The sequence below is a fragment of the Delphinus delphis genome, chromosome 1 (genome assembly GCF_949987515.2).
Source record: "Delphinus delphis chromosome 1, mDelDel1.2, whole genome shotgun sequence".
NCBI classification, from domain to species: domain Eukaryota; kingdom Metazoa; phylum Chordata; class Mammalia; order Artiodactyla; family Delphinidae; genus Delphinus; species Delphinus delphis.
The window spans coordinates 21,831,273-21,856,511 of NC_082683.1; the positions used below are offsets into that span (position 1 = coordinate 21,831,273).

Genomic DNA, 25,239 nt, shown 5'->3' on the forward strand with positions numbered 1-25,239 from the left:
TTAACAAGTTTCCCAGGCGTCCTCCATTTTCTGCTCTTCCACCCAATCTTGGAGCAGGGACCACCCTGCCGGAGAAGGGGACGGAGAGGAGTACCCACTGTGCACCCCGCTGTGCTGGGCAGAGGATTCCCTGATCTTAACCCTCAGGGCAACAGATTTAAGAGATGATGGAAGCTGAGGCTCAGAGAAGTTTCAAGACTCCAGTCTGCCTGACACCAAACACAGGCCTGTCGCCTCCACTTGCAAGGTTTGTTCTTTCTACAATAGACAGAATCTTACTTGAGTTCACGGAACAGGGACAGAGGAGCTATTTTTACCCTCATTTCGCTAAAGAAGAGGAAGCTAAAGCCCAGAGAGGCAAAATGACTGGCCAGGATTACAAAGCCAGTCAGGGGCAGCGCAGGCGCTTGGCAAGGTGACTCCCAGGCCCTTCTGAGCTCTTTCCTCAGGGCCGCCGGACATTCCCACTATTCCTAAATCAAATAATGAGGAGTGTGGATGACCTCCAGCAAGGGGACAGATGAAACAGATGTGCTAGGATGAATGTGGGGCTGCAGAAAGGGAGAAGGAAAGAGAGGGCGAACCCTGCTTCCCTGAGGTTCCAGCCAGTGCAGGCCCAGACTCAACCACGTCCCCGCCACCACACACACACACACACACACACACACACACACACACACACACACACACACACACTCACACTCCAACCTCCACTGGGGCCTGTGAGAAGGGCTGGAAGGGGGGGCCCAGCTGTGGTGGTCCCAGACTGACACTGAGAGGCCAGCCATGGGGGTGGGATGTCTGGACTGATGCTTTTGGTGGTTATACCTCGTTTTAAAGGGACAATTCCCACTTGACACGTGAGGAAGCTGAGGCCTAAATGCCCGGCTGCTACCCCTACCCATCTGGCTCAGCCCACGGTAGCCCACAGGCAGCAATGAGCTGCCCTCTGGGAGGTGTGAGAGTGCTGGGATCGTCCCCATTATTCACAGCAAACCACAGGAAGAGGAGTGAAGTGTCTCATCCAGCCTTCCGCTCTTTCTGGGCCCTGGCGCTCCTCCAGCCAGCCTTCCCTGCCCAAGGAGCCCCTCAACCTTGAAGGGGATGAACCAGCTGCCACGGAGACACCCTGGAGTCATCTTGAGCAACGCAGCTGGTTCAATGCCCAATGTACACTGCCCAACGCACACCTCTCTCGCGGGCCAGGTCATCACTGAAAAGATGGCTCTGAGCAGGGTTATGGGAATGGGCTGGGACCACTGCTGACTTTCCAAGTGGGTCTGTGGCTATCGTGTGCCAGAAAGGAAACGGGAAGGCGTTAGGCCGTCTGGGAAAAGGGGATGTCACGGCTGAAACCCAAATTCCTTATTATGACTTTCTCATCTCCCTGGTCTCACCTCACCCCACTTCTCTGCTCCAGGCGTGACAAAGGGCGTTCAGTTCCAAGAATGTGCTATGCTCTTACTTCCAGGTCTTTGCACACACTGTTCCCTCTGATGGAAACATCTTCCCCTCAAGTCCTACCTCACCTATGCTGGGCAATCTCCCTTTCTTCCTTCTTGCCAACAAGACTTTACTGGAAACAGTTGGTGTCCAGTCCCAAGGGGCAAGTCCTGGTCTAGGGCCTGCCCATTATCCTTTGCTGTTTTCCCAAATTTACAGTTAGAGGTGGCCACGTCACGCATTTTGGGGCCAACGACACCTTTGGGGGAAAGTCTTGCTTCATGGATGACTCCTTTCGCTTGGCAATTGATATGGGGTGTGGTGCAGGCACCACCTTCTGAGACTCTACACCTGGAAGATGACAAGCCCTCCTGAGAGGAGGGAGAAGCTGAGCAAGAGCCTGGTTCCTCGGTGTCACCGTTGAGGTCATGAACACCACCTGAAACTGCCTGCCGCCAGACTTATGTGAGAAAACAGGCCCAAATCGTTTACGCTAGTTATTCCCTGCAGCTGAAAACATCCGACTTTGAAAAGGTCACCTCCTCCAGGAAACACTCCCTGGCCGCTAAGAACAGGATCAAAGGCCCCCTCCTCGAAGCGGTGGACGCATCGTGCCTCTCATGATCTTTGCACCGGTTCACCATCCACACGCCCCAGTAGGATGCGGTCGGCGGCAGGGACCCGTGGTGTTCACCACTTTATCCCAAAGCCAGCGTATTTGTTGAGTGCCTAAGCATACCAGTAGCTGATCACTGGTACAACCTCCTGGAGGACAAAGACAGGGCCTGGCCCTCATGAGCTTGCAGAGCTCTAAGAAAGGGATGGGTGTGTACACACACACCCTGGAGTGAGGTGGGCGGCACCTCCCTGGCCAGGATGATCAGCATTCCCTCACGACAGGTGTCATTCCGCCACGGGTGACTAAACAGTTCCCTCTCTCTGCCTCGGTCAGGTTTTAGCTAGAACCCCTCCCACCCACCCGCTGTGGTCTAATCATCTGCAGTTTGGACTCGCTTAGCTGCACTGGGAAGGACAGTAAGACACCCAAGCTTCTGTCCCCTCCCATAGAGAAGCAAGTCAAAGTTGCAGGATCTCTTGATACAAGACATTGTACCTCTGTGATTACTGGACATCTTTACTCATCTACAAAACAATGCAAAAGTCTGGCTTCAAGTCACCCAGCTTCTCCTGTCTTCACATTTTAGGTGTCACCTTTCTAGTTTTCACCTTATGTCCCTCCCAAGGGCTGGTCCTGTCTCTCACAGCCAGCACGACACTGGAGTATATACCGTAAGCAGGATGCTTCCATACGTTATTTCATTTAATCCTCAAAATAATCAGTATTTTCATTTTGCACAGAAATAATCCTGGCAACACCCACTGAGCACTATGGTAGTTACCTTACATATGCTGCACCTAATCCTCCCTGAAAGCTGCCAGTGATCTATATTCCCATTTGCAGATGAAGAAATTAAGGTTCAGCAAGTAAGGGGTCAGAAGCCAGGTCCATACAACTCCAAAGCATTTTGCGGATGGGCCAAGCCCGACAAGAGACTCACCCGTGGAAAACTACCTGAGCAACAGTACACCAGTGGTTCGGGTATAAAAATTTATTACACATACAGAATATTACCACTAACAAACGCAGACAGGCTGGGACACAGTGGTACTGGAGGGAGGATGGCTAGCTCTTTGGAAAGTGAACGGGTTTGGGTGGCTTGGAGCCTCATGCCACACGGACTGGCCAGTCAGACGGGAAAGCACATGCCAAACACCACGGGACGTCAGGACATCGAGTGACTGCTCTGTGTGTCCAATGCCTTCCCATCTGATCTGGGGCTTCGAAGGATGCCACACCCAGAAGCAAGCAACTGAAGGAAAGGGGCTTCCTAAGGTGGCCCAGGCTTGTCTCTGAAGTCATGGCAACACCATTTTAAGCAATATGTTTAATTGGATGATTTCCACAAACTATACACGAAGTTTCTAACCATCACAATTCAGTGAAGTACAAAACATTAAGTTACAGGCTGCGGGAAGAGAAGGCAGCACCAATGGTGGCACCTTCCAGATCCCGGTTGGTCTAGGGGTAGGGGTAGGTTTCTTTTTAAACCGAGCCCCTCATTTCAATGTACAAAAGAATTACTCTGATCGATATTAAATTGTATTGAAAACAAAATGGACTAAAAAGCAAATACTACTCTATGTTGGGGTGAAAATGGGAGGAAAGAATGAGTCCTTCAAAGCAGGAGGGGAGACAGGTGAGGGAAGGTTCTGTGGCTGTGACCCCAGGCGGTCACTCACGCTGCTCCATTTTTACTTTGGGTGGTCTCAGGAAGGTCCTGTTCTTCTTCTCTTTCTTTCCTTTTGTATTTGCTTGGAAGTTTCGCCAGCTGTCCACACGACCATCTCGACTTTCCTAAGCACAGAAGAGGTTTGAGGTGAGGAAACCAGTTAGGGAAAGGAAGGGCCTGCTCTGCCGTCCGCCTTGTAGCCCAGCTCGGCCCAGCCCAGTCCTCTGGAATAATCCAAGAGTAGAACAGAGCAAGAGCTTTTCTGCCCCTTCCATGGGCCCAGGAAAGGGTCATACCACCCCTAGAAGGCAGGATAAGCCACAGGCTGGAAAGGAGGATGAGACGGATAATACTCATCACAACAAAGCCATCGTCTGCTGGGAACCTCTGGGCTAGACACTTACTGCACGCTATTTCTAACCCTCACAAAAAGCTGCGGTGTGTCGTGCCACTGGTGTTTCACAAACGAAGACACCAGGGCTCAGAGGTTGCATCCTTTTCTCAAAGCCATCTGGCTTGCCAGCAGTACAGCCGCTCTTTCCCCCGCCCCTTCCTTCTGCCCCTTAAAACCTGGATGGAGGCGTGAAGCCAGCACAATGCCCGGCCAGCTGTGCTGGGAGGGCCACTGGGATCCCTCCCCCTTACCGAGGGGCCTCCTCATTTTCTCTCTGTGCATTCACTCAGTGGGACAGAAACAAAGCCATCATCGTTGGTTAGCCAATCCTTACCCTGAGTCCTAAATCTTACAGAAGATAAGACCAAATGGTGCTCAGTTCAGGAAACTGGTTGAGCCCCTGAAGGATATAACCAGGATGTCAAAGAGGAATCAAGCCTTAAGTCTCTCTGCAGGCAGGACACCGGGGTCACAAGAACCTCCGTAACAGACCTCTAAATAGGGCGCTACTCCACGTTTACCCCCTAAATTAGAGGTGTCAACCATTGTTCCTGAGCCCACTTGCAGCTGTGCCTATCATGCCCTTGCCAAGCTACAGAGCGCAGAGGTGGCTGAGCCAGGACTCAGTCCCCAAAGCCCCCGCTCTTCCCCACATAAGCCATTTCCCCGACTGTCCACCCCAGTCAGTCCTGGCAATGCCCAGGAATCAAGCTTCTATGCTGGGAAGTTTTCTTACTCTGGAATAAGAGTCCCTGGCCACCTTGGAAACTTACCTCAAAATTTTTCTGCCACTCCCTTTCTCGTTTGGCTTTTTCTTGAGCTTCAATCTCTTCTTCCCTTTGTCGCTTCCTAGGAGGAAAACCAGGCCATAGGATTTACATGATACCTGGAGACTGTGTTAACCATACAAGTTAGGCATTTCCCCACAAAAACAAGCGTATAAGGTAAACCAATTCCCTAGAGTTCTCCAAAGTCGGCTGTCTGGAAAGGGCTCAAAGCACTGCACAAATGTCATTCTAAAAACATGCAGATGAGACTCTGGGGCAAGATACAGATACCCCTGTCCCAGAGAGAGACAGACAAGGTCGTCAAAGCCCAGCCAACAATAATCGGAGGTTCCAGGCCCAGTCCCTGCCATCTCAAGAACCCAGGCCACCTTACTTCAGTAGAGTGACCATGACGATAGCAGAGGTTCTTGTTCAAGAGCATCTCTGGACAAAACCCTCCCCCAAAACAAGGCCATTTCACACAACCCCAACTAGCAAAACCTAGTTATTGCTAAACACCAATCAGCAATACAAAATACATCAACTAAATTAACCTCAAGATTTCTGATGAGCAAAGGAAATCATACTTTCCGGCAACAAATATATTGTAAGTGATTACACTGTACAACACTACATACTCACCAGAGCTGCAGCCACTAGTCACACAAAAGGCTCTGGCCTGAATAACTGCCTACTTCACTCCAGGAAATCAGGAAGAAAACACACAGCACTCTTGATTATAAACTCCCTAAGGACAGGCCTATTCAATATTTCCCAAAAGTCAGAGAGAATTCCTTACCCTAGTGATTCAAAAGTTTGGCTGTTTCAGATAACTATTTTAGACAGTCTCTTAAACGATGTACTGTAACAATTCCTTCACCAGGAAAATCTCCGAAGACCATCTTGGTTAATCTAGGTATTCAGACGTGGCTTAAACGAATATACTAATATATACCTTTCGTGCATCTCTTTGGCTTCTCTCTCTTTCCTTTTAATTTCCAGCTCAGCAAAGAGTTTCATGGTCTGTTTGTATACTGCTTGTTTGAACTACAAAAAAATTAAGAAGAAAACAAAGTAAATATTTTACCAGCAATTTGAAGCAAATATTTTTAGATGGAGCCCAGGACAAAAGCAGATTAGACCAGCAAGGAAAAAAGACTCTCCAGAGAGAACCACTTCAGGATGCTGGCTCTCTCCTGGGAGATAAATAACACATCCTCCTATGAGCTCTTTCCACTTTCACCATTCAGATGATACAGAGAAGCCTTGCTCTGGTAAAAAGCACCAATTAAGAGAAAAAAAAAATTTTACCCACTTATCACAACCACTGAAATTTTGGAGGGCCCTTTCTTCCAAAGAACTTCCAAAAATAACTTTCATTCTTTCTTTTCACGCGTATAATTACTCTGAGCTAGGCACCAAGAGAGGTACTGGAGATATGCAGGTGCTATCAGACTAGTCTCAGGAGTCTCCCAACTGTGGCAGAGATACTAGTTGTCCCCTATCCTCGCCCCATGACGTGTTCTACCTTCTTGTACACTCCCTTATCTTAAAGCACATGGCCACCCAGCGCAAAAGCTTGTATTTCTCAGGCTTCTCTGTAGCTAGGCGTGGCCATGTAACTTGTTTTAGCTAATGAGCTGTAAGGAGAAGTGATGTAGCAACTTTCTGGAGTGTTCTTAGAGGGAGCACACTTATCCCTCCCGCCCTATTCCTCTATCCTGCTGTTTGTACGTGGGTGAGGTGATGACACATCCCGGACTGTGAAAATGGAGGCAACACACTTGTTGGCAGAGCCACAGAAAGGAGGACACTGAGTCCTTGAGTGACACGCAGTCCAGCAGCCATCTTCCCAAAGACTTACTACACAGGAGAGAAAAAAGTCACTGACTTGTTCAAACCACTGTCATCTGGGGTCTCAGTTGTAGGCAGCTGAGCTTATATTCTGACTCTTACGTTGGCAGAAACAGGTAACACAGCATTAGATAGAAAACAAAACTCTTATCTTTAAAACTTTTTCCCCCAAATATATTTTAAATATGCAAAGAAATATAAAAAATAACCCATCATGCAGATTTCATACGATTTATATCCGAAAATCAGAGACAATGGAGCAAAAGTGACATATGAAAAAAGGGGAAGTAAAGGAATCCCCAAATTAATGTCACTTCTCTTTAATACTGTTACCTCCCAGGCACTGCTCAATGAAAGCAATGCTGACAAACTCCAGCCCCTAATAAGGACAAACATCAAAGAGGTGAAGGAATCTGTAATGAATATTTCAATATTTTTAAAAGCTCCTGGATGAACAGTTTCTGGTGATTTTAATTTTTTATATTTTTCTGCTTTTTCCAAATTTTCTAGCATTAGCATGTGTTCTTTTATAAGCAGGAAAAAAGACAACTAAAAAAAGTTAAGGTTCTTAACAACTTAGGAGGAGCAAGGAATATTTATAAGAGGGTCTTCAGAAAAGACTAAAAAGGATAATTAAAAGGAAGGGAAAGTAAGGCTGAGGAGAAAAAAAAACTACAATACTGGAATGGAGTAAACCCCAAACAAGTGGCTAGTGGAAAAGATGGCCTAACAGTTCTCAAGCAGTGTCACCAAACAGAAGAGGGGACCAGCTGCTGTTAGTAAAATCACTGATGGAAGAAGTTGATAGGAAGTTTCCGGTGAGCAGTTTCCAGCAGCAGTAAGACAGCTGCTCCTCTATAAATCTTTTAAAATAAGCATGTGGATTAAGTTATTTACTGACCTAACTTGAGGCAAGATTAAGATGACTTAAAATTTTTCAGGCCAGTGAGGCAATCAGACACAAATACATAAGTAGAATCTCTCTCTTAACCAATCTCCACTGAAGAACCCACAGGATTAACAGATGCTTGGGGACTTCCCTGGTGGTGCAGTGGTTAAAATCTGCACTCCCAACGCAGGGGGCCCAGGTTCAATCCCTGGTCAGGGAACTAGATCCCACATGCATGCCACAACTAAGAGTTTGCATGCCACAACTAAGGGGGCCTCAAACCGCAACTAAGACCTGGTACAACCAAATAAAAATTGAAAAAAAAAAAAAAAAACAGATGCTTGCCATTTCCCTGGAAGCACATTATTACCTGCAGCACAATGGGTACCCATGGCTGTAGACAGCTGTTTACCAAGAGTCATTTGTGGTTGCTCCCAAAGCTGTCTATCCCAGTTGCAATTACTACTGTACTTATGTGATTTAAACATCACAGAAATTGATGAGTGTGGTTATAAAAATAAATGCTTGTTGGTTCTTTTAAAACTAAGTGGAATGCTTTAGAAAGAGTCAAACACAGGTCCCTAAAAATAACCGCTGTGGAATTAGGTACAGGTGAGACATCTGGAAAAGACTGAAAAAACAATCTAGGATTCTGCTCTTGCTTTGCTTCACAGGTACCTAAGTTTTCAATGTTCTTCAAAAGAAATTAAAAGCAGAAACTATGGATAATGCTCTGTGTGTTTTATAAAATAAAGTCTACTGCGAACTCCAATGAGCAGACAAACCCTCAAAGGAAAGGCCATAGCCCTATGTCCAAAAAAAGGTGGATTTTTCAAAAAGGAGAATGAATATACACTTTAATATTTTAAGTGAAAATGTTTCTAGCACGTACGCAACATTCCTTAAGCTTCCCTCTCTTTAACCCACCTATCAGTGAACCCATTCACACGAGATGAGGTGGTTCTTCCCATATTTAACTTACCAGCTCAGGATCATCCTCCTCCACATTTGTAGGCTTTCCTTCCTTCTTTAATTGCTTTTTTCGCTCTTTCACCTAAAAAGAATTTTTTTCCATCAAAAAATGAGCGCTCATACTTTGAGAATATCCATTAAGCTGCACACATAGAATATGTGCATTTTTCTACAGGTATAACAAAAAGTTTGCATTGAGAAAAGATGAGCCACTCCCCTCCCCTCCAAAACAGCAACGCAATCAAAGAACACTAGGAACCAGGGGTCCTTTCTCTAACCTCATCTAAAATCCAACACAAGGGGACCGGCTGGGGAGTTGTCCCCAACTTATCAGATCCTAGGCCAGGTCCAAAGAGCCTCTGATACATTGAACAGATTATGCATTTATCTTTCATGGCTTGTGGTTATGTGTTTATAGCAAAAAAAAAAAAGTACATTTGTCAAGTTTTAAAGAAGCTACAGAATTTGCAGCATCCAATATGATTGTTTTCTGGCATTTCTGCAATGGCATTCTGGATACTTTTCAGTGAAACCTCCTTAAACCAACGATCTTCACAACACATTAACTGATGTTTTCATCACTTTGGCCACCATTGAGATTCCCCCCAAAAATAAATATATCCATTCACAAAAGAATGACATTACTCCATTAAATTACCATTCAGTCCGGCAAAAAGCCAAGTGCCTTCCAAGCTCAAAAAGGCCCTACTGCCACCCTGTGGTCAGAAAGCCTGAGGGTGGCTCCTTTACAGGTAAAATACAGAGGAAGGGTAACTATCACAATAATTCAGGGACAAATTGTCAGGTTCTTTTCTGGTTTCTACCGGAATTTGGCCCTCAAATTCCAACACATGACCAGCAAGACACAGTTATGGCAGTCTGTCTCTTCTTTTTACTCATGTCCCTCATCTAAATTGGCCTCGTTACTATTATTGGTTATATAGTTGTTACAGATTCCAAAGCTCTTCAAAGAAAAGGTCACATCCATATTCACTCCCAATTGAAACTGCTCTTAAAGAACAGCCTCAAGATTCTTGCCCTAGCAAGTAAAAAAATACAACAAAGACCTTTCTTACCTCAAGGAAGCTATCTTAACATTTCCCACCACTCGGGAGATTTAGGTAATGGAAAAAAATAAAGACAGCTAAAACTGAATTTATTTCAATTGAGTCCTTCCCAACCCTATTATTAATACAGACATGTATCTCGTTCTATTTTTTTTTTAAATATTTACTCATATCCCCTTGCCAGCCTTTCTCAAGCCCTCATTTCAACCCTTTCACAGAGACAAGAATAAAAGTCCAGGGTCAAGCAGCACCACGGCTGCTCCACTGTTCCACTTTCAGAATGGGGTACTGCGATGAGAGAGCAAGAAAAACCCTCTTTCCACAACAAGGGACTGCTAGGGAAACAGGTAGGAGCAGCGTCCTGGCCACTTATCCTGAGCTCTAGGAGTGAATGCCAGATTCAGGCACGCACTGTTCACCACCACAGCAAAGTGGTGGAGACCACAGGAGCAATCAGGCCCATCAGGCCAGTTAGGCATTGCTATGTTAATGTTAACATTTACCCTCCTACAAGGCAAGGCGCCCAAGGCTTACTAATACTTCCTGTAAACACAGCAGCACTATAAATACTTACGGTGTGTTCCACGTATTCTTTTCCTGCCTGAATTACATCCAGGGCCCTCTTCTTTTGTTCCTGATCCAGTAGCAACTTGTAAGCTTTGTCCACAGCTAATGCAAAACATTGAAATTAACTGTTTCTGCAAACACCCTCTCAAAGTCTGAACTATACTCAGGCAGTGTAAATGGACTTGTGCCGTCTAAAAGCATTCCCTACTTTGTTAAATCATTTACTGTTGTTAAACTACTTTAAAATCATACAACTACAGCAATGATTTTCCTTGAGAGCCTTGGAAAAAAATTAAATATATGCTCAAGGTTAAATACACCACATCTAGATTTAACTCAGTGATCAAATTCTTCCAATTATTTTTTATGTTCAAAGGAAAAAAAATGATCCTATGCAGTAACAATCTTTGTTGGCACATAAAAGTTTTAACAAACCAAAGTTAAGGTCTATTTCTAAACAGCAACATTCTGCTTTGAATGACAACCGTTCTACTGAAAACCACAGCTTCTTCATGACCAGAAGACAAAACTGTAACATTCTTTTCTTGATCCAGGACTAGGAACAGTTAGTCCCGAGCACTGACAATATGTTACTCAGAAGCAGGTAAATATACAAATACCTTCAAAAGCCTTTTGTGCTCTGTCAGCATCATCTTGATTTTTGTCAGGATGCACCAATATGGATAACTAGAGTAAGAGAAGAGATAGCTTTGTCAATAAGAGGAACGTTTAGTAACTCTTCGCCTGCACTGTGCCTCTTTACGACCAAAAGCTCTTATTAGGGCAAAAACTGCCAGCCAGAAGCATTTTTAAAAAATTAATAAATATCATAAAATGCCCAGAAGTGTCAGTCCTTAATAAAATTCAAGTACCAACAGGTAACTGCACAGATGGAAAACATTTATTTGAGAACAAATGTAAGCCTAGTGTTATGAAGATGTTGTGATAATTTGGGAGGGGGAAGGAAAGAACAAAAAGTACCAAGTTCCTTTTATGTTTCTTATATGGAGCACTGGAGAGGATTAAACAGGTCTGAGATATCATCTCTTTCCTAAAAGAACTTCTAATATCGAGCAGTGGCTCTCAGTTCTGGCTGTGTTCCAACCCTGTGCAGATTTTTAGGAATACAGAGGTCTACTTTCCAGCCTGAGACCTTCTGAATCAGTCTCTGGCATCTGTACTTTTCAAACCTCTACTAGACTGGATATCAGATGATGGTAAGGAATTAGTGTTAATTTGTTAGGTGTGACAAGTAGTTTTGCAAGAATATGTCCTTTTTTTACTTTGGTGGGATAACTGCTTAAGTACTTAGGGGTGAAGTATCATAGTGTCTGTAATTTACAGTTCTGCCAAAAATACATATATAGTTAATGAAGGGAACTGTTGCATATAGATGGTGAATATATGGGCTTTCATTGTTTTATTCTTTCTTTTTAAAATATAACAAAAATTTCTTATAACAAAAAGTTAAGCAAAAACCTCCATAGGTGATCCTTTCAGACAGCCAGGGTTAAGGACCACTGACCTACTGTCACCGACAGCCAGGGCTAAGGACCACTGACCTACTGTCACCGACAGCCAGGGTTAAGAACCACTGACCTACTGTCACCGACAGACAGAAACAGTCTGAACAGAGGGACTGTGCTCGGGGATGACATCAAGTAGGGATCTACTGCTAAATCCAGCATTACCGGAGCCAAAATCCTGGGCTCCAATTTCAACTTCAATCACCCGCTAGCTGTGAGACCTTGAGCAATTCACTTGATCTATCTCCGCCTCAGTTTCCTCCTCTCTAAGTGGGACAATACTGTATACCTATATCTCACTGGGTTGTTGTAAGGATGAAATGAGATAATGAGTAAAGAATTTAGCATATTAACACACAATGGCAACAGCTAGCACATGAAGAGGACATACCATAGGCCAAGACCTACTCTAAGTGCTTTAGGTGTGTTGCCTCATTCAAATCCTTATAAAAACCCCAGGGGCAGCCACCATCATTACATGCATTTTACAAATGAGGTAACAGGGCACAGGAAGGTTGAAAGTAACTTGCCAGAGCTCACACTGCTTGTAAGAGGTACAGCCAAGACAGAAACTCAAGTCATACAGCTCCAGCACCCACACTCTTAACTATTAGGCTCTATTAATGACTAAATAAGAACTCTTATTGAGTTCTTCATATAGCTACATAAATAGTCTAAAAGTTTTGACTATGAATTTGAATGACTGCTTATTGAATTGGGAAAGACTTCTAATGCATTACATTAGAAAACTTGAAATTTTAGAAGAAGGGGAAAAAGCTGAATATAAGTGCAGAGAAGAAGTCAGGAAGCAAAAAAGCTCTGAAGTTATATAATGGGAGATGACTGAGTAGGCAAAGATAAAAACACCATGGCTTAATAGTAGATCAGAAGATGATCATGAGTCAGCAACGTGGAGGCAATGACTATTGAAAAAGCAAGCATAACACTGGATATTAACAAGTCTGTCATGCAGGAGCTGAGAATTATATTCAGCACTGGTAAGGCCCTATTAAAATATGAAGTATATAAAAGATATAAGTTGAGGAAAGTTAAAAAAAAAAAGACATGAAATATACAGAAAATCCAATTTGCAAAGACATTACAGGGAGTATGATTATTCAACTCATAGAAGAAAAGGCTGGGGGGTTACTCAGCTGTTAAAACTGGAAGGGTGTTTTAAAAGGCTACTATAAAACTCTGCAGCTTGAGTTATTAAATATTAGAATGGGCAAGAATCAGAGGTTGTAGATCTCCTTTCCCAGAGAACTTTCTGAAAGCACTCTATATTAAACCAAGTATCTTGAGTATTCACATAAGTTTGCAAAAGATAAAATTATTGAGGAATAGAACTTTAAAAATAAAATCATTTAACACTGTTAAATGAACTTAAAAATAAAACACTGTTATGAATCTCCTAGAAGCCAGGGGATTTGATAAGTATGACTCCATGTAAGCTCTACTACTCTACCTTGTACTTCTCTCTCTTAATTAAGGAACTGGAGAGATTCTATTTGGATGTAAAATTCATCCTATTCACAGGTAAGCCGTGGTCATTAAATTATTTAAGATTTGTATGTCACTGTAAGATTTTTTTCAGAGTTACATAGCCTTAAAAAAAAAAAAGATTAAACTTTGGCCCAAAAGTCATAATAGAATGCCCTGATAATAACCCTCAAGTCCTAAGAGAATCATGCACTCAATACATTTTTAAAAGGTTCAAACTCCACCTATTACAGGAATATAGTATCATACCTGCCGAAACCTCTTTTTTATTTCTTCATCTGTCACTTCGGGATCTATCTGAAGAACCTGGAAGAATCAAAATCAAAACTGTAGGGCTTCCCTGGTGGCGCAGTGGTTGAGAGTCCGCCTGCCGATGCAGGGGACATGGGTTCGTGCCCGGGTCCAGGAGGATCCCACATGCCGCCGAGCGGCTGGGCCCGTGAGCCATGGCCGCTGAGCCTGCGCGTCCGGAGCCTGTGCTCCGCAACGGGAGAGGCCACAACAGTGAGAGGCCCACGTACCGCAAAACAAACAAACAACAACAAAATCAAAACTGTAAAAGAGAGTAAAAGAATTTATAGATTTAAGAGATGCCCAATAATTATACATTTTATAATCAGCATCTAGAACAGTACTCAGCATTCTATAACAGTACCTGACATACAGTTCTAAAAAATGTTCAAGAAATATAAATGAGTAAACCAATAACAGAATAATAGCTATAGTGTTTCAGGGTTCTCAAATTAATTCAGTGGTTTCTTTCACTCCATCAGAAAAATAATAAATTACCCTACACCTAGGGACATGTTTACAGACCATGAGAAAAATGTTGCCTTTCTCCTTCATTCATTAAGAAAAGCACCCACCCTCTACTTACCTTTGCAAATGTGGAGAAAGTACAGCAACTCAACATGGAAATAATTAGGCTGGCTACCTGATTTTTTTTTTTTTTTTTTTAATGAGGGAGAACTGTAGATCTTCAAATAAAGCCCCCCCACAGCTGATTTTCATCTCAATCGAGAAATGTCCACTTGGCTCGACGTTATAATTTACATGGCTCAATAGTTCTCAACCCAGAGTGGAAATCTGAGAGCCATGCCAGGGGTTCACTCCAGGAAAGTCTGATTCCAGCTCAGTAGAACTTAGTAGAATTGGGTACGGTCATATGACAGCAAAGTCTGTATTTTTTGAGCAACACTGTTTTAAAGATAAGTTTTATCATTCTTCTCCAACCCTGGGTATCCTGGTGTTGACATTCATCATCAAGGATTCTGATTCCCTCACCACAAAAACACACATTCATTCAAACATTTACATAGCAGCTACTACCTGCTGAACATGCTGCTATACACTAGAAATAAAAAGATAAATAAGCAGGGGAAACATTTTTTTAAATTACCATATAATAAGAGTTTTTCAAAGAAGGCTTTATTATAAGACATACAATTAAACCAGAGGATTTCATAGTGTAGTCCATGGATTCAACATAGCACCTAACATTTATGTACTTAGTATTCAAGGTGTGAAGAAGGTGCTGAAGGGCAGAGGGTAAGAAGGTCTGTTAGAAATTCAGAAGAGCAGGCCCCACTTCAGTGTGACTGAATCAGAATCAACATTTCAACAAGATCCCCAGGTGATCTCAATCATATTACAGTTTGAGATGCACTGGTAAAGAATGATGACAGAGGTCAGAAATAAGTGCACTTGAAGTTAATAGAACTGATGATCAGTTATTAAAGGGGGCAAAGAGGAAAAAAAAAAAGTAAGAAATCTTGAAAAATACATACCAGGGGCTTCCCTGGTGGCGCAGTGGTTAAGAATACGCCTGCCAGTGCAGGGGACACGGGTTCGAACCCTGGTCCGGGAAGATCCCACATGCCGCGGAGCAACTAAGCCCATGCGCCACAACTACTGAGCCTGTGCTCTAAAACCCGCAAGCCAGAACTACTGAGCTGCATGCCCCAACTACTGAAGCCCATGCCCCTAGAGCCTGTGCTCCGCAACGAGAAGCCACCGCAATGAGAAACCCGCACACTGCAACAAAGAGTAGCCCCCGCTTGTCACAACTAGAGAAAGCCCGTGCGCAGCAACAAAGACCCAACGCAGCCAAAAATAAAATAAATTTATATAAAAAAAAGAAAACTACATACCGGAGAAATTAAAACTGAAAAGTAATCTGCCAAGCTTAGTCAGATGTTTAGAGTCTTAGAAAAACTTGACAACAAGTAATGTCAAGATTTATAGCGAGCTTTCAACACATTCAAACAGCCCACCTACAGCCGCAGTTATTGGTAGGCAATGAAGCTGAATCACCCCTGCATTCAATAGACTTTTGAAGGTTACTACAAGAGCATACCCATTCTCAAATGTCAGGCATACAATTGGGGTGAGGGAAAAGGAAGAACTTTAAAACAAAGACTTTTCAAGAGTGAGTGCGCCCCATCATACCTTCCCAAGGGAGAAAGGAACCGGGGAAAAGTCACTCAAAAGAAAAAATGCAGCCACATTACGATTTACAGACAAAGGGAGGTAACTGTACACACACAAATATTCAGAGGAGAACCCTACCTTTCCTTGGTTCTGGGGAAAAGGAATGTACTAGAGCAAACCGAAGTCCAACAAACCCAACAAGGTATTCAAAATGAATGTGAAAGGATGGAAATCATCCCACCTTCACACACAAAAAAAAGCCTCAATAAAGCTACAGCCTAGAACTAATCATGCCAAATGTAATTCATAAACCTTGACTGGTTCCCAGGTTAAAAAATAAAATAGCTATAATTGAGATTTTTTTTAGGACAATTGGAGTCATTCGAGTGTGGACTTTATGCCAGATGACGTTGCTGAACTGCAGTAATGTGGTTTTTTCTAGGTGTGGCAATGGCGTTGTGGTTATGTGGAAATGTGTTCTTGTTTTGAGGAGATGCATGCTAAAGTACTTAGGCATGAAGCATCAATGTCTGCAGCTCACTTTCAGATGATTTGGCAAAAATGAAGAGGGTATGTATAAATATACACAAACACACACACAACAAAAGTTATTTTTCCAAGGGTCATATCATATGTGTACTGATCACTAGCAACATATATTCACTGAGTGCCTTCAAAGCTAGCTAATCCGACTCCTCTTCTATCGTTAAGAGTTGGAGGTGCCATGTGTGGCCATGAAACACAGTGAAGACAATGGGCCTATACCTGCAGCCCAAACCCCTTTGAAGCCAGTTTTATACATTCAGTACAAACTTATGGAGCACCTGGGATTGCTAGATCCTGCGCTCACTACTGTCCTCATAGAATTTAAGGTCCACAAGGGAAAGGACAGACAAGTCACAAATAATTCTTACCAAAATGATAAATACCATATAACCAATATGGCTCTAAGGAAGCTCACAGGTCTGTTCAGATTCTTGGAAGATTTTTCTGAACTCTCACTGTGTCTCAGGCTTTGGGGATACTGCAAAGAAAAATCCACGGTCTTGGACCTCAGAGAGTTAATAAGTCATCACACAGAAACAAAAACGCTTGACTGTGGCATTTATATAAGTTCCTGAGCTCAAATAAACCGCCAGAGTCGCCTTTAGGATCTTCTGCTTGAAAGAGGAATCCAGTCTTGGGTCACATCTGAACTCTCTGACCTGTTAATAATGTGCAAGTTCCAGAATCCTGTGAGATAAACACCTTTCTTTCCAACGTGCTAAACAAGATAAACAGAAAACGAAGTCTGTGGTGCTGCCTTCTGGGGCTTTAAAGTTAAATAGAAGGACTTCCCTGGTGGTCCAGTGGTAAAGGATCCACCTTACAATGCAGGGGACACAGGTTCGATCCCAGGTCAGGGAAATAAGATCCCACATGCTGCAGGGCAACTAAGCCCACGCGCCACAACTACTGAGCTCGCGCACCTCAACTAGAGCCCGTGTGCCGCAAACTACAGAGCCCACGTGCCCTGGAGCCTGCGCGCCACAACTAGAGAGAGAAAACCTGCACTCCACAACTAGAGAGAAGCCTTCGCACCGCTTCCCACCTGCCGCAAAAATAAATAAAATAAATAAATAAATAAAATCTTTATAAAAAATAAAGTTAAACAGAAAAAAGCAACACGAAAAAGGCAGGGCTGAGCAGGCGCACAGGTTCATCTACGCTTATGGAAGGAAGTAGGGGAGGGCCCTTAACCTAAGAACAATTGTAGAATGCATAAGAAAGATGTTTAGAAAATGGCTGAAGGTTAGAAATGCATCCAAATAGTGCAGTGATGGCAGGAAGCGGGGGAAAATGCCCCCTGGATTAGGATTCCTGTAATAAGACGCATCAGAGTCCCTTTTCTATCTGCTGCTCAGGAAGATGGTATATAGGACAACTACTCGCATTTCAATTTATAGCCAAGAGGACAGCTATTACTGCATCACTTCTCCTTAGTAGGAAAAAACCAGTCTGCTTACCTCTGGAGAAAAGCCTGATTCATTTAGATGTCTCAGTAGTTGTTGCATGAAAAAACAGAAGTTACTTATTTCCTAAATTGCTAGGAACACCTAATCCTGACTTAGGGTCAAAAACCAACTTTGTAAGAAGACAACTGGCGGGGGCTTGGGGCTAAATTAGGAGTTTGGGATTAACAGATACACACTACCATATATAAAACAGATAAACAACAAGTACCTACTATATGGCACAAGGAACTATATTCAATATCTTGTAATAACCTATAATGGAAAAGAATCTGAAAAAGAATGCACACACACACACGTATATATAGTATAACTGAATCACTTTGCTGTACACCTGAAACTAGCACAACATTGCATACCAACTATACTTCAATTAAAAAAAAGACAATGACACCCATCCTATAAAGTGGCCAGCAGATCTGTATGAAAGAGAAAAGACAAAAGTTCTAACGGACAGTCATGGATGGAGTCCTGCTCACTCAAACACAATGTGGCACCTCCCCAAGTTTGTCAACCTTACCATATTCTTTACACATTCAAACACACTCCCGGGAAATTCCCTGGTGGTCCAGTGGTCAGAACTCCGAGCTCTCACTGCCAACCACCCAGGTTCAATGCCTGGTCAGGGAACTAAGACCCCACATGCCATGAGGTGAAAAAAATAAATAAAATTTAAAAACAAACACACTTCCTATAATCAGGACAGGAGCTATGGGACAGTAAGTTCCAGACCACATTAACTGGTAGGACAGTAAAATCCTAGCATTCATACTGGTCCCAACAATCTGTTGCTCCTCATCAACAGATCTCCACAGGAAACACTAATTATCTTAAATAAATGGGTAAGTTATATGATCATGTGTCCCCTTTTCACAGTACATACTATCTCAATTTAAAAATATGACTAGGGACTTCCCTGGTGGTGCAGTGGATAAGACTCCATGCTCCCAATGCAGGGGGCCAGGGTTCGATCCCTGGTCTGGGAACTAGATCCCATATGCATGCTGTAACTAAGAGTTTGCATGCCACAACTAAGGAGCCCGCGTGCCTCAACTACAGACCCAGTGCAACCAAATAAATAAATATTAAAAAATATATATATATATGACTAAACAGAAAGGACATACCATCAAATTCTTTATCACCTTTCAAACATATTATGTCCCCCTACGCCCTCCCCAAAATCATATCTAAATACTCTTTAAGCTTTTCGTCTTCCTCTTCCCTTTCAAATATGTTAAGTGGGGCCAGGCGAAGTAGACATCTACTTTGGGTGAGGAGTCAAGATGGCCCAGAGCAGAGTGTCAGAGACCATCTGGGACAAAGAAGACAGTAACCACACAAGGAGTGTCGGCTAGTCATGTGGTGCTGGAGCCCCAACAGGGTAAGAAGAGCATCCACAGAGGGGTAACTTGACATAAGAGTGCCAAAGTGGGTTGAGGAGGGCACCTCCATGGACAGGTGGCCTGCCACAGGGTGTTAGAACCTAAGCAGAGTGAGACTGTCAATATGGGAGGGCACACGGTGCAGGAGCCCAAGCAAGGACATCTCCACAAAGCCCAAGCCTAGCATGGGGTGTGGAAGCCTGTGCCTGGTGAGGTGGGTGCCCATGTAGGAGAGCGTCCAATATAACAGGGCAGCCCAACTTGAGGGGTAGGAGCCCAAGTACAACTGGCACAGACAGTTGAACATGAGCAGAGTGAAGAGGACCTCCATGCAGGGGGGGACCTGGAGTGTGGAGTCAGAACCCAATAAAGATGAGGAGGGTGTTCCCAGAGGAAGGTAGCCTGACACGAGGTGTCAAAACCAGAGCAGGGTAGGAAGGAAGCATGCCTGCTTGGTGGGGAGGATGCTGGAGCCCAAGAGGGACGAAGAGAGCTCTTGGGGGTGGAGGGCAGGCACAGGGAGGCAGAGCCAGGTGAGAAACATACCCACACCAAAGGGTGACCTGGCATTGGAGTTTAGCGTTCAGGTGTGGGGAGAAAGGTTTTTGCACAGTGAGGCAACCTGGTGTTGGTGTCAGAGTGAAGCAGGGTGAGGAGGTCATTCACATGAGGGAAGGAATGGCAATGGGAGATCGAGATCAGAGTCATACAGGAGGATCAATTAAGTAAATATATATATAAAAGACAGTGGGAGCCAGATTTCTCAGAGAAGGGAACTATGAACATGGAAAGGAAAAAAACCCTAGAATAAACCCTGTGATGTTGGATTGAACTTCTATGTAATACGTGTACGTGTATGTACACACACACACTCCTTAGCTCTGTCTACCAATAGAGTCTGGGAGTAGTGACATCCCAATGGCAATGGGTATACCTAGCATCCAAATCTTGATTTCTAAATATCATTCTTCATTAAAAGGAATCAGAACTCCTCAAAGAAATGGTTAATTCCAGGCTGGGTCAGGAAAAGTACAAGAGTGCCTAGTAATCAAAGAATGATGAAGACATATCAAAAAGACAGGAAAGGCTTAAAAGTAACCTACTGGTCAAATTTGGGACATTTGAGCATCGAAATAAGTAATATCAAATTATAACCCACTGAATAAAATAGGAAACCCCAAGTCTATACTGACAAATGAATAAACTGAAACTTTGATAAGGACAGTATATTCACACATTCTCAAAGTACCTCCTCATAAAATACTTATCAATTACAAAGGGGAAAAAAGTTAACTTCATGAAGAAACCTAGTAGGCACCTCTTTAAGTGATCAAGTAATATCATTAATAACAGGATAAATCAAAATCATGTACCACTTTACAGGTTACAAAGAGAAAAATGCAGTACCACTTCTATGCTATTCCTGTCAACATTGCATAAACTGAATCTAATGTGAAGAAACATCAAACAAACTCAAGTTGAGAAAGACGCTACAAAATAACTGGCCTGTAATCTTCAGAAATGCCAAGGTCATGAAAGTCAAGGAAAGACTGAGGAACTGTTCCAGATTGAGGGAGACTAATGAGACATGACAACTAAATGTAACAGAGATTCCACACTGGATCCTTTTGCTATAAAGGACATCATTGAAACAATTAGCTAGTTTGAATGGGGTCTGAGGATCACATAGTAAAATAAAAGCATCAACATTTATTTCCTAAAAAAAAAACCTTTATTTCCTGGTTTTGATTGTGATATTGTGGTTCAGTAGGAGAATGTTGTTCGTTGGAAAATACACTAAAGTATTTCAGGGAGATGGGGTGTCATATTGACAACTTACTTGCAACCTTTCTGCAAATCTTTTTAAAATGAAAAATATTCTTCAAAAAAACAGAAACAATTGGTGAATCTTTTTTTTTTTTTTGTGGTACGCGGGCCTCTCACTGTTGTGGCCTCTCCCGTTGCGGAGCACAGGCTCTGGACGCGCAGGCTCAGCGGCCATGGCTCACAGGCCCAGCCACTCTGCGGCATGTGAGATCTTCCCGGTCCGGGGCACGAACCCGTGTCCCCTGCATCGGCAGGTGGACTCTCAACCACTGCGCCACCAGGGAAGCTCCCAATTGGTGAATCTTGAAAATAGTATACTAAGTGAAATAAGCCAGACATAAACAAACATTGTATTAGGCACCTGGAATAGGCATTCATAGACAAAAAGCAGAATAGAGCTTACCAGGGGCTGGGGGTAGGAGGACTGGAGAGTTATTATTTTATGGGTTTGAAGTTTCAGTTTGGAATGATGAAAAACTTCTAGAAATGGACAGGGATGATGATTGCACAACACTGTGAATGTACTTAATGCCACTTAACTGTATGCCTAGAAGTGGTTCAAATGGTTAATTTTACATTATGCATACTTTACCACAATAAAATGAAGTGGAGAAAAGGGTTTTTTTAATAAGTGCTCAATAAGTGTTTTTTATAAGATGTAACAACATTCGTTTCAAAGTTGTTTGTAATTGTGACAATTAGAAAGTAGTTTAATTATTGTACAATAAAGGAATTGTTGAAATAATAATTGAGACTTTAAAAAGTGTATAAAAATAGTTTATGTAACAATACAGCATTTAAAATAGCATGGGAATAGATAACTAATAAGAACCTGCTGTATAAAAATAAATAAATAAAATAAAATTCAAAAAAATAAATAAATAAAATAAAATAGCATGGGGCTTCCTGGGTGGTGCAGTGGTTTAGAATCCACCTGCCAATTCAGGGAACAGGAGTTCGAGCCCTGGTCTGGGAAGATCCCACATGCCTCGGAGCAACTAAGCCTGTGTGCCACAACTACTGAGCCTGCACTCTAGAGCCGGTGAGCCACAACTACTAAAGCCTGCACATCTAGAGCCTGCGCACCACAACAAGAGAAGCTCCCCCCCCCAAAAAAAAGAGTAGCCCCAACTCACTGCAACTAGAGAAAGCCCACGCGCAGCAATGAAGACCCAAAACAGTCAAAAATTTAAATAAATAAATAATTTATATTTTTAAAAAATAAAATAAAATAAAACAGCATGAACTGCATGACCCTCTTTGTTTCTAAATAAAACTAAAAACAGTTGGAGCATAAACAGGTGTTTCCTTAGGTACGATTATACATGATTTTTATTCTTGCTTTTTCTGTATTTCTAATTTTTATTAGAAATATGATTTACTTTTATAATCAGGAAATATTTAAAGTTATAAAACTAAGGAAGCTAAAAATTGTATTTGCTTGTCTATAATCTTGTGAACATTTTTGGGTTGTTAGGTTTTTTTTATTGTGGTGAAACAGAAAAGTTTTAACTAACAAATTAAATCAAAGACCCTAAATTTACCAAGGCTAGCTATTCCTTCACATTTGAAAATAAATCCATATATATTTGGGTTACTAAAAGATGAGAGCAAGCTCTGCTCACAATAAACCACCCAAGTTCAACTCCAACTATGCATAGTACAAATTAGGTGTGTGTTTCGAGGTAAGCCTGCCTGCAGTAAAGCTCCCTATCAAGGGCCACAGCAACATCAGATACCTCACCTCAAATGGGTTCAAATTGAAGTAGGAGGAACCAGGACGAGTCAATCTTTCAATCTGATTTTTGGACGTTAGAACTGAATCTCTCTTCTCTATTTGTTTCACCTAAAATAAAGGGGATAAAAACCTCATTAGTAAAGCTCAGTAATGAACTCTGAATTGTCATCTTAACAAGTTACTCACAGACATGTTCAGTAAACATTTATTTGCGTGTCTACACGTTCAAGGTATTTTGCTAAACACTTTGAGAAATAATTACAACAGCTACCATTTACTGAATTTTAATATAATGTAAAAACTTTACAGGTGTTTATTCCTCTCAACAATCCTATATGGTAAGTACCGCTATTATCCCCATTTCGCAGATAAGAAAACTGAGAGTTAGGTCAACTGACTTGTAACCAGCCAACCTGTAAACCAGATTTTTTCCCAATCACCCAATTTATAAACCAGAATTTTAAGCCCAACAGTTTGATGCCAGAGCAAGGCAGCAAGAAGATTCAAAAATAAATAAGTCACAGCCACTGCCTTCAAAGAGCTTCCCCTCTAATGATGAACGATGTACTTGTCAATGTTCACATTAATTTACAACTTTTTAAGAAAGGAAAAATACAATTACACTGAAATATACACCCAAAGCAGCACTAAAAAAGTGTGTGGGAGGGAGCAAATAACTCCGCCTTTCTAACTCTAATAGCTAGAAAAATCCCTGACCTGAACACAATGCTAAAGAGAACAAGCACCAGGTAGTCCCAGGAAAACATCCTTGGTGCCACTGTCAGAACTGAAATTTTAGTTGGAATGAATCTCTGGCATGTTATATATACCATCTTTATTTCTATGGCCAAAATGGATTTGGAAAGGATCTCAGTAACATAATAAGCTAATCCATTTCAGCATATTCCCTCTTCACTCTTTTGTAAAATAGCACGCCCCTCCCCCCACTCTCTTTTTCCCACTCATTTTTCCTCATAGCACTTATCACTACCTGACAGTATATTGTACATCTATTCATTATTTATCCTTCTCAATAGAATGAAAGCTCTATGAAGACAGGACTTTTCTCTCTGTTGTTCACTACCATTTCTCCAGGACCTAAACAATACACTAGACCATATCAGGTGCTCAATAAATATTAGTTAATGATGATTACAGGGTCCTCCTTTAGACACTTTCTCTCATTAAATTAAACAAAACAGGATTGCTTTTTTTTTTAACTAAGAAAGAGTAATTAAAACAAGTTCCACTATAACTGCTGAGTACTCATGAGAAGCCAGTAAACTGGTACTAGTGCATTAACACTTTCAAGTGAATCAGACATTCTGAAAGCAGACTGTAAATGGACATATTAATTTGTTTTTAAACTTAATATTTTGGAGAAACCACTATGTAACAAGCCCTGTTACAACTACCAGAGATAAAAGATGAAATGTGACATGGTGCTTTACTCTCAGTAACTCACAGCCAGGTGGGGAGCAACTCCATTCCTCAAATCCATGCCAACCTAAAGAGGTCCACTTTCAGCCTTATTTTAGCTCTTACAAAGATGCTTCTGCTTTATATTTCATGAAACTTTCTTATACATTAAACCCTTTAACCCTCATTAAAACTCTTGTTTTAATATTAACTTTTCGTTCTACAAACGTGGAAATTGAGGATTGCAAAATCAATGGCTTGAAAGAATTCTGTCACAGTCACGTTAACTGCCTTGCACGAATCCAATCCGAGGTCCTCTGACTCCAAAAGCCATTCTTTTCTTCATTTATTCATTCATTCGTTTACTCAACAAATATTTATTAAGCAACTACTACGTTCTACGCGCTGGAGATGTGATAGTAAACGAGGCTCACACCAAACTCACTCCCTCCCAACATGATACCGAGCTGTCATCTGCTCTAAGACCCAGCACAAATTATTTCACCTCCCTAAACCTCAGGTTTGTCATCTGTAAAAGGGAGATAACGCCTACACGGCAAAATGCACAGTGCCTAGCGTTCGCTAATGGCAGAAATAACTACCAGGAAAACTCACTACAGATAACTAAGAGTAGAGAGTGCTTCCGTTGAGAATAAAAACGGGGGCCAACCCGGTTAAGTCGCCCCCAGGAAGGCCCAGCCTCCCAGCCGCTGCCAGCCCCCGACTACGCGGACCTGGGGAACTCTGCGCGCGCCCAAGCACTTGGTTGGCCAAGATCGCCGCCTCCCCGCAGACGCCGGACCCCCGCCCCTTTCTGTCGTCCAGGGGATCTCCGCGCCGCAATATTAAGAAGAAATGCACACACACTCCCGAAGCCCCCACCGCCCCAAAGGCCAGAGAGGAGGAGCTGCCCAACGATCCACGCCAGAAGGACCACTGCCTTCGCCGGCTGGGAGCGTAGCTCCAGCGGGGTCGCCCCGTTGCCGCCATCCCTCACTCTGTGTTCACCTCACTGTAGAAGGTCATAAATGCCTCCTCCGTGCTACCGCCGCCACCCGAAGCCCCGCTCTCTCCTGGAGCCGCCATTTCCCCGGCCCAGCCACCATGTGACTCTTCTGCGCAAGCGCTACCTCACGTCTTCTTACAGGTCCGCCT

At 42.8% G+C, this 25,239-nt stretch overlaps 1 protein-coding gene across 1 annotated transcript; it reads right to left on the reverse strand.

The window, feature by feature from the left end:
• Positions 1-3,038: 3,038 nt before the first annotated feature.
• On the reverse strand, positions 3,039-25,182 carry DNAJC8 (DnaJ heat shock protein family (Hsp40) member C8). Its single transcript, XM_060017294.1, has 9 exons — positions 25,093-25,182; positions 22,672-22,773; positions 13,523-13,579; positions 10,865-10,931; positions 10,252-10,346; positions 8,621-8,692; positions 5,851-5,942; positions 4,902-4,977; positions 3,039-3,859 (listed from the first exon to the last, which is right to left on the reverse strand). The coding sequence occupies exons 1-9, from the start codon at positions 25,168-25,170 to the stop codon at positions 3,737-3,739; spliced, it is 762 nt and encodes a 253-aa protein (XP_059873277.1). The 5' UTR covers positions 25,171-25,182; the 3' UTR covers positions 3,039-3,736.
• Between the last annotated feature and the right edge of the window lie 57 nt (positions 25,183-25,239).

Coding starts and splice junctions, on each gene's coding strand:
- DNAJC8 (XM_060017294.1), bottom strand. CDS start 25,170: ATGGCGGCTCCAGGAGAGAGCGGGGCTTCGGGTGGCGGCGGTAGCACG. Junction 22,774..25,092: donor TTATGACCTTCTACAGTGAG/GTGAACACAGAG, acceptor CCTTTATTTTAG/GTGAAACAAATAGAGAAGAG. Junction 3,860..4,901: donor AGTGGCAGAAAAATTTTGAG/GTAAGTTTCCAA, acceptor TTCTGTGCTTAG/GAAAGTCGAGATGGTCGTGT.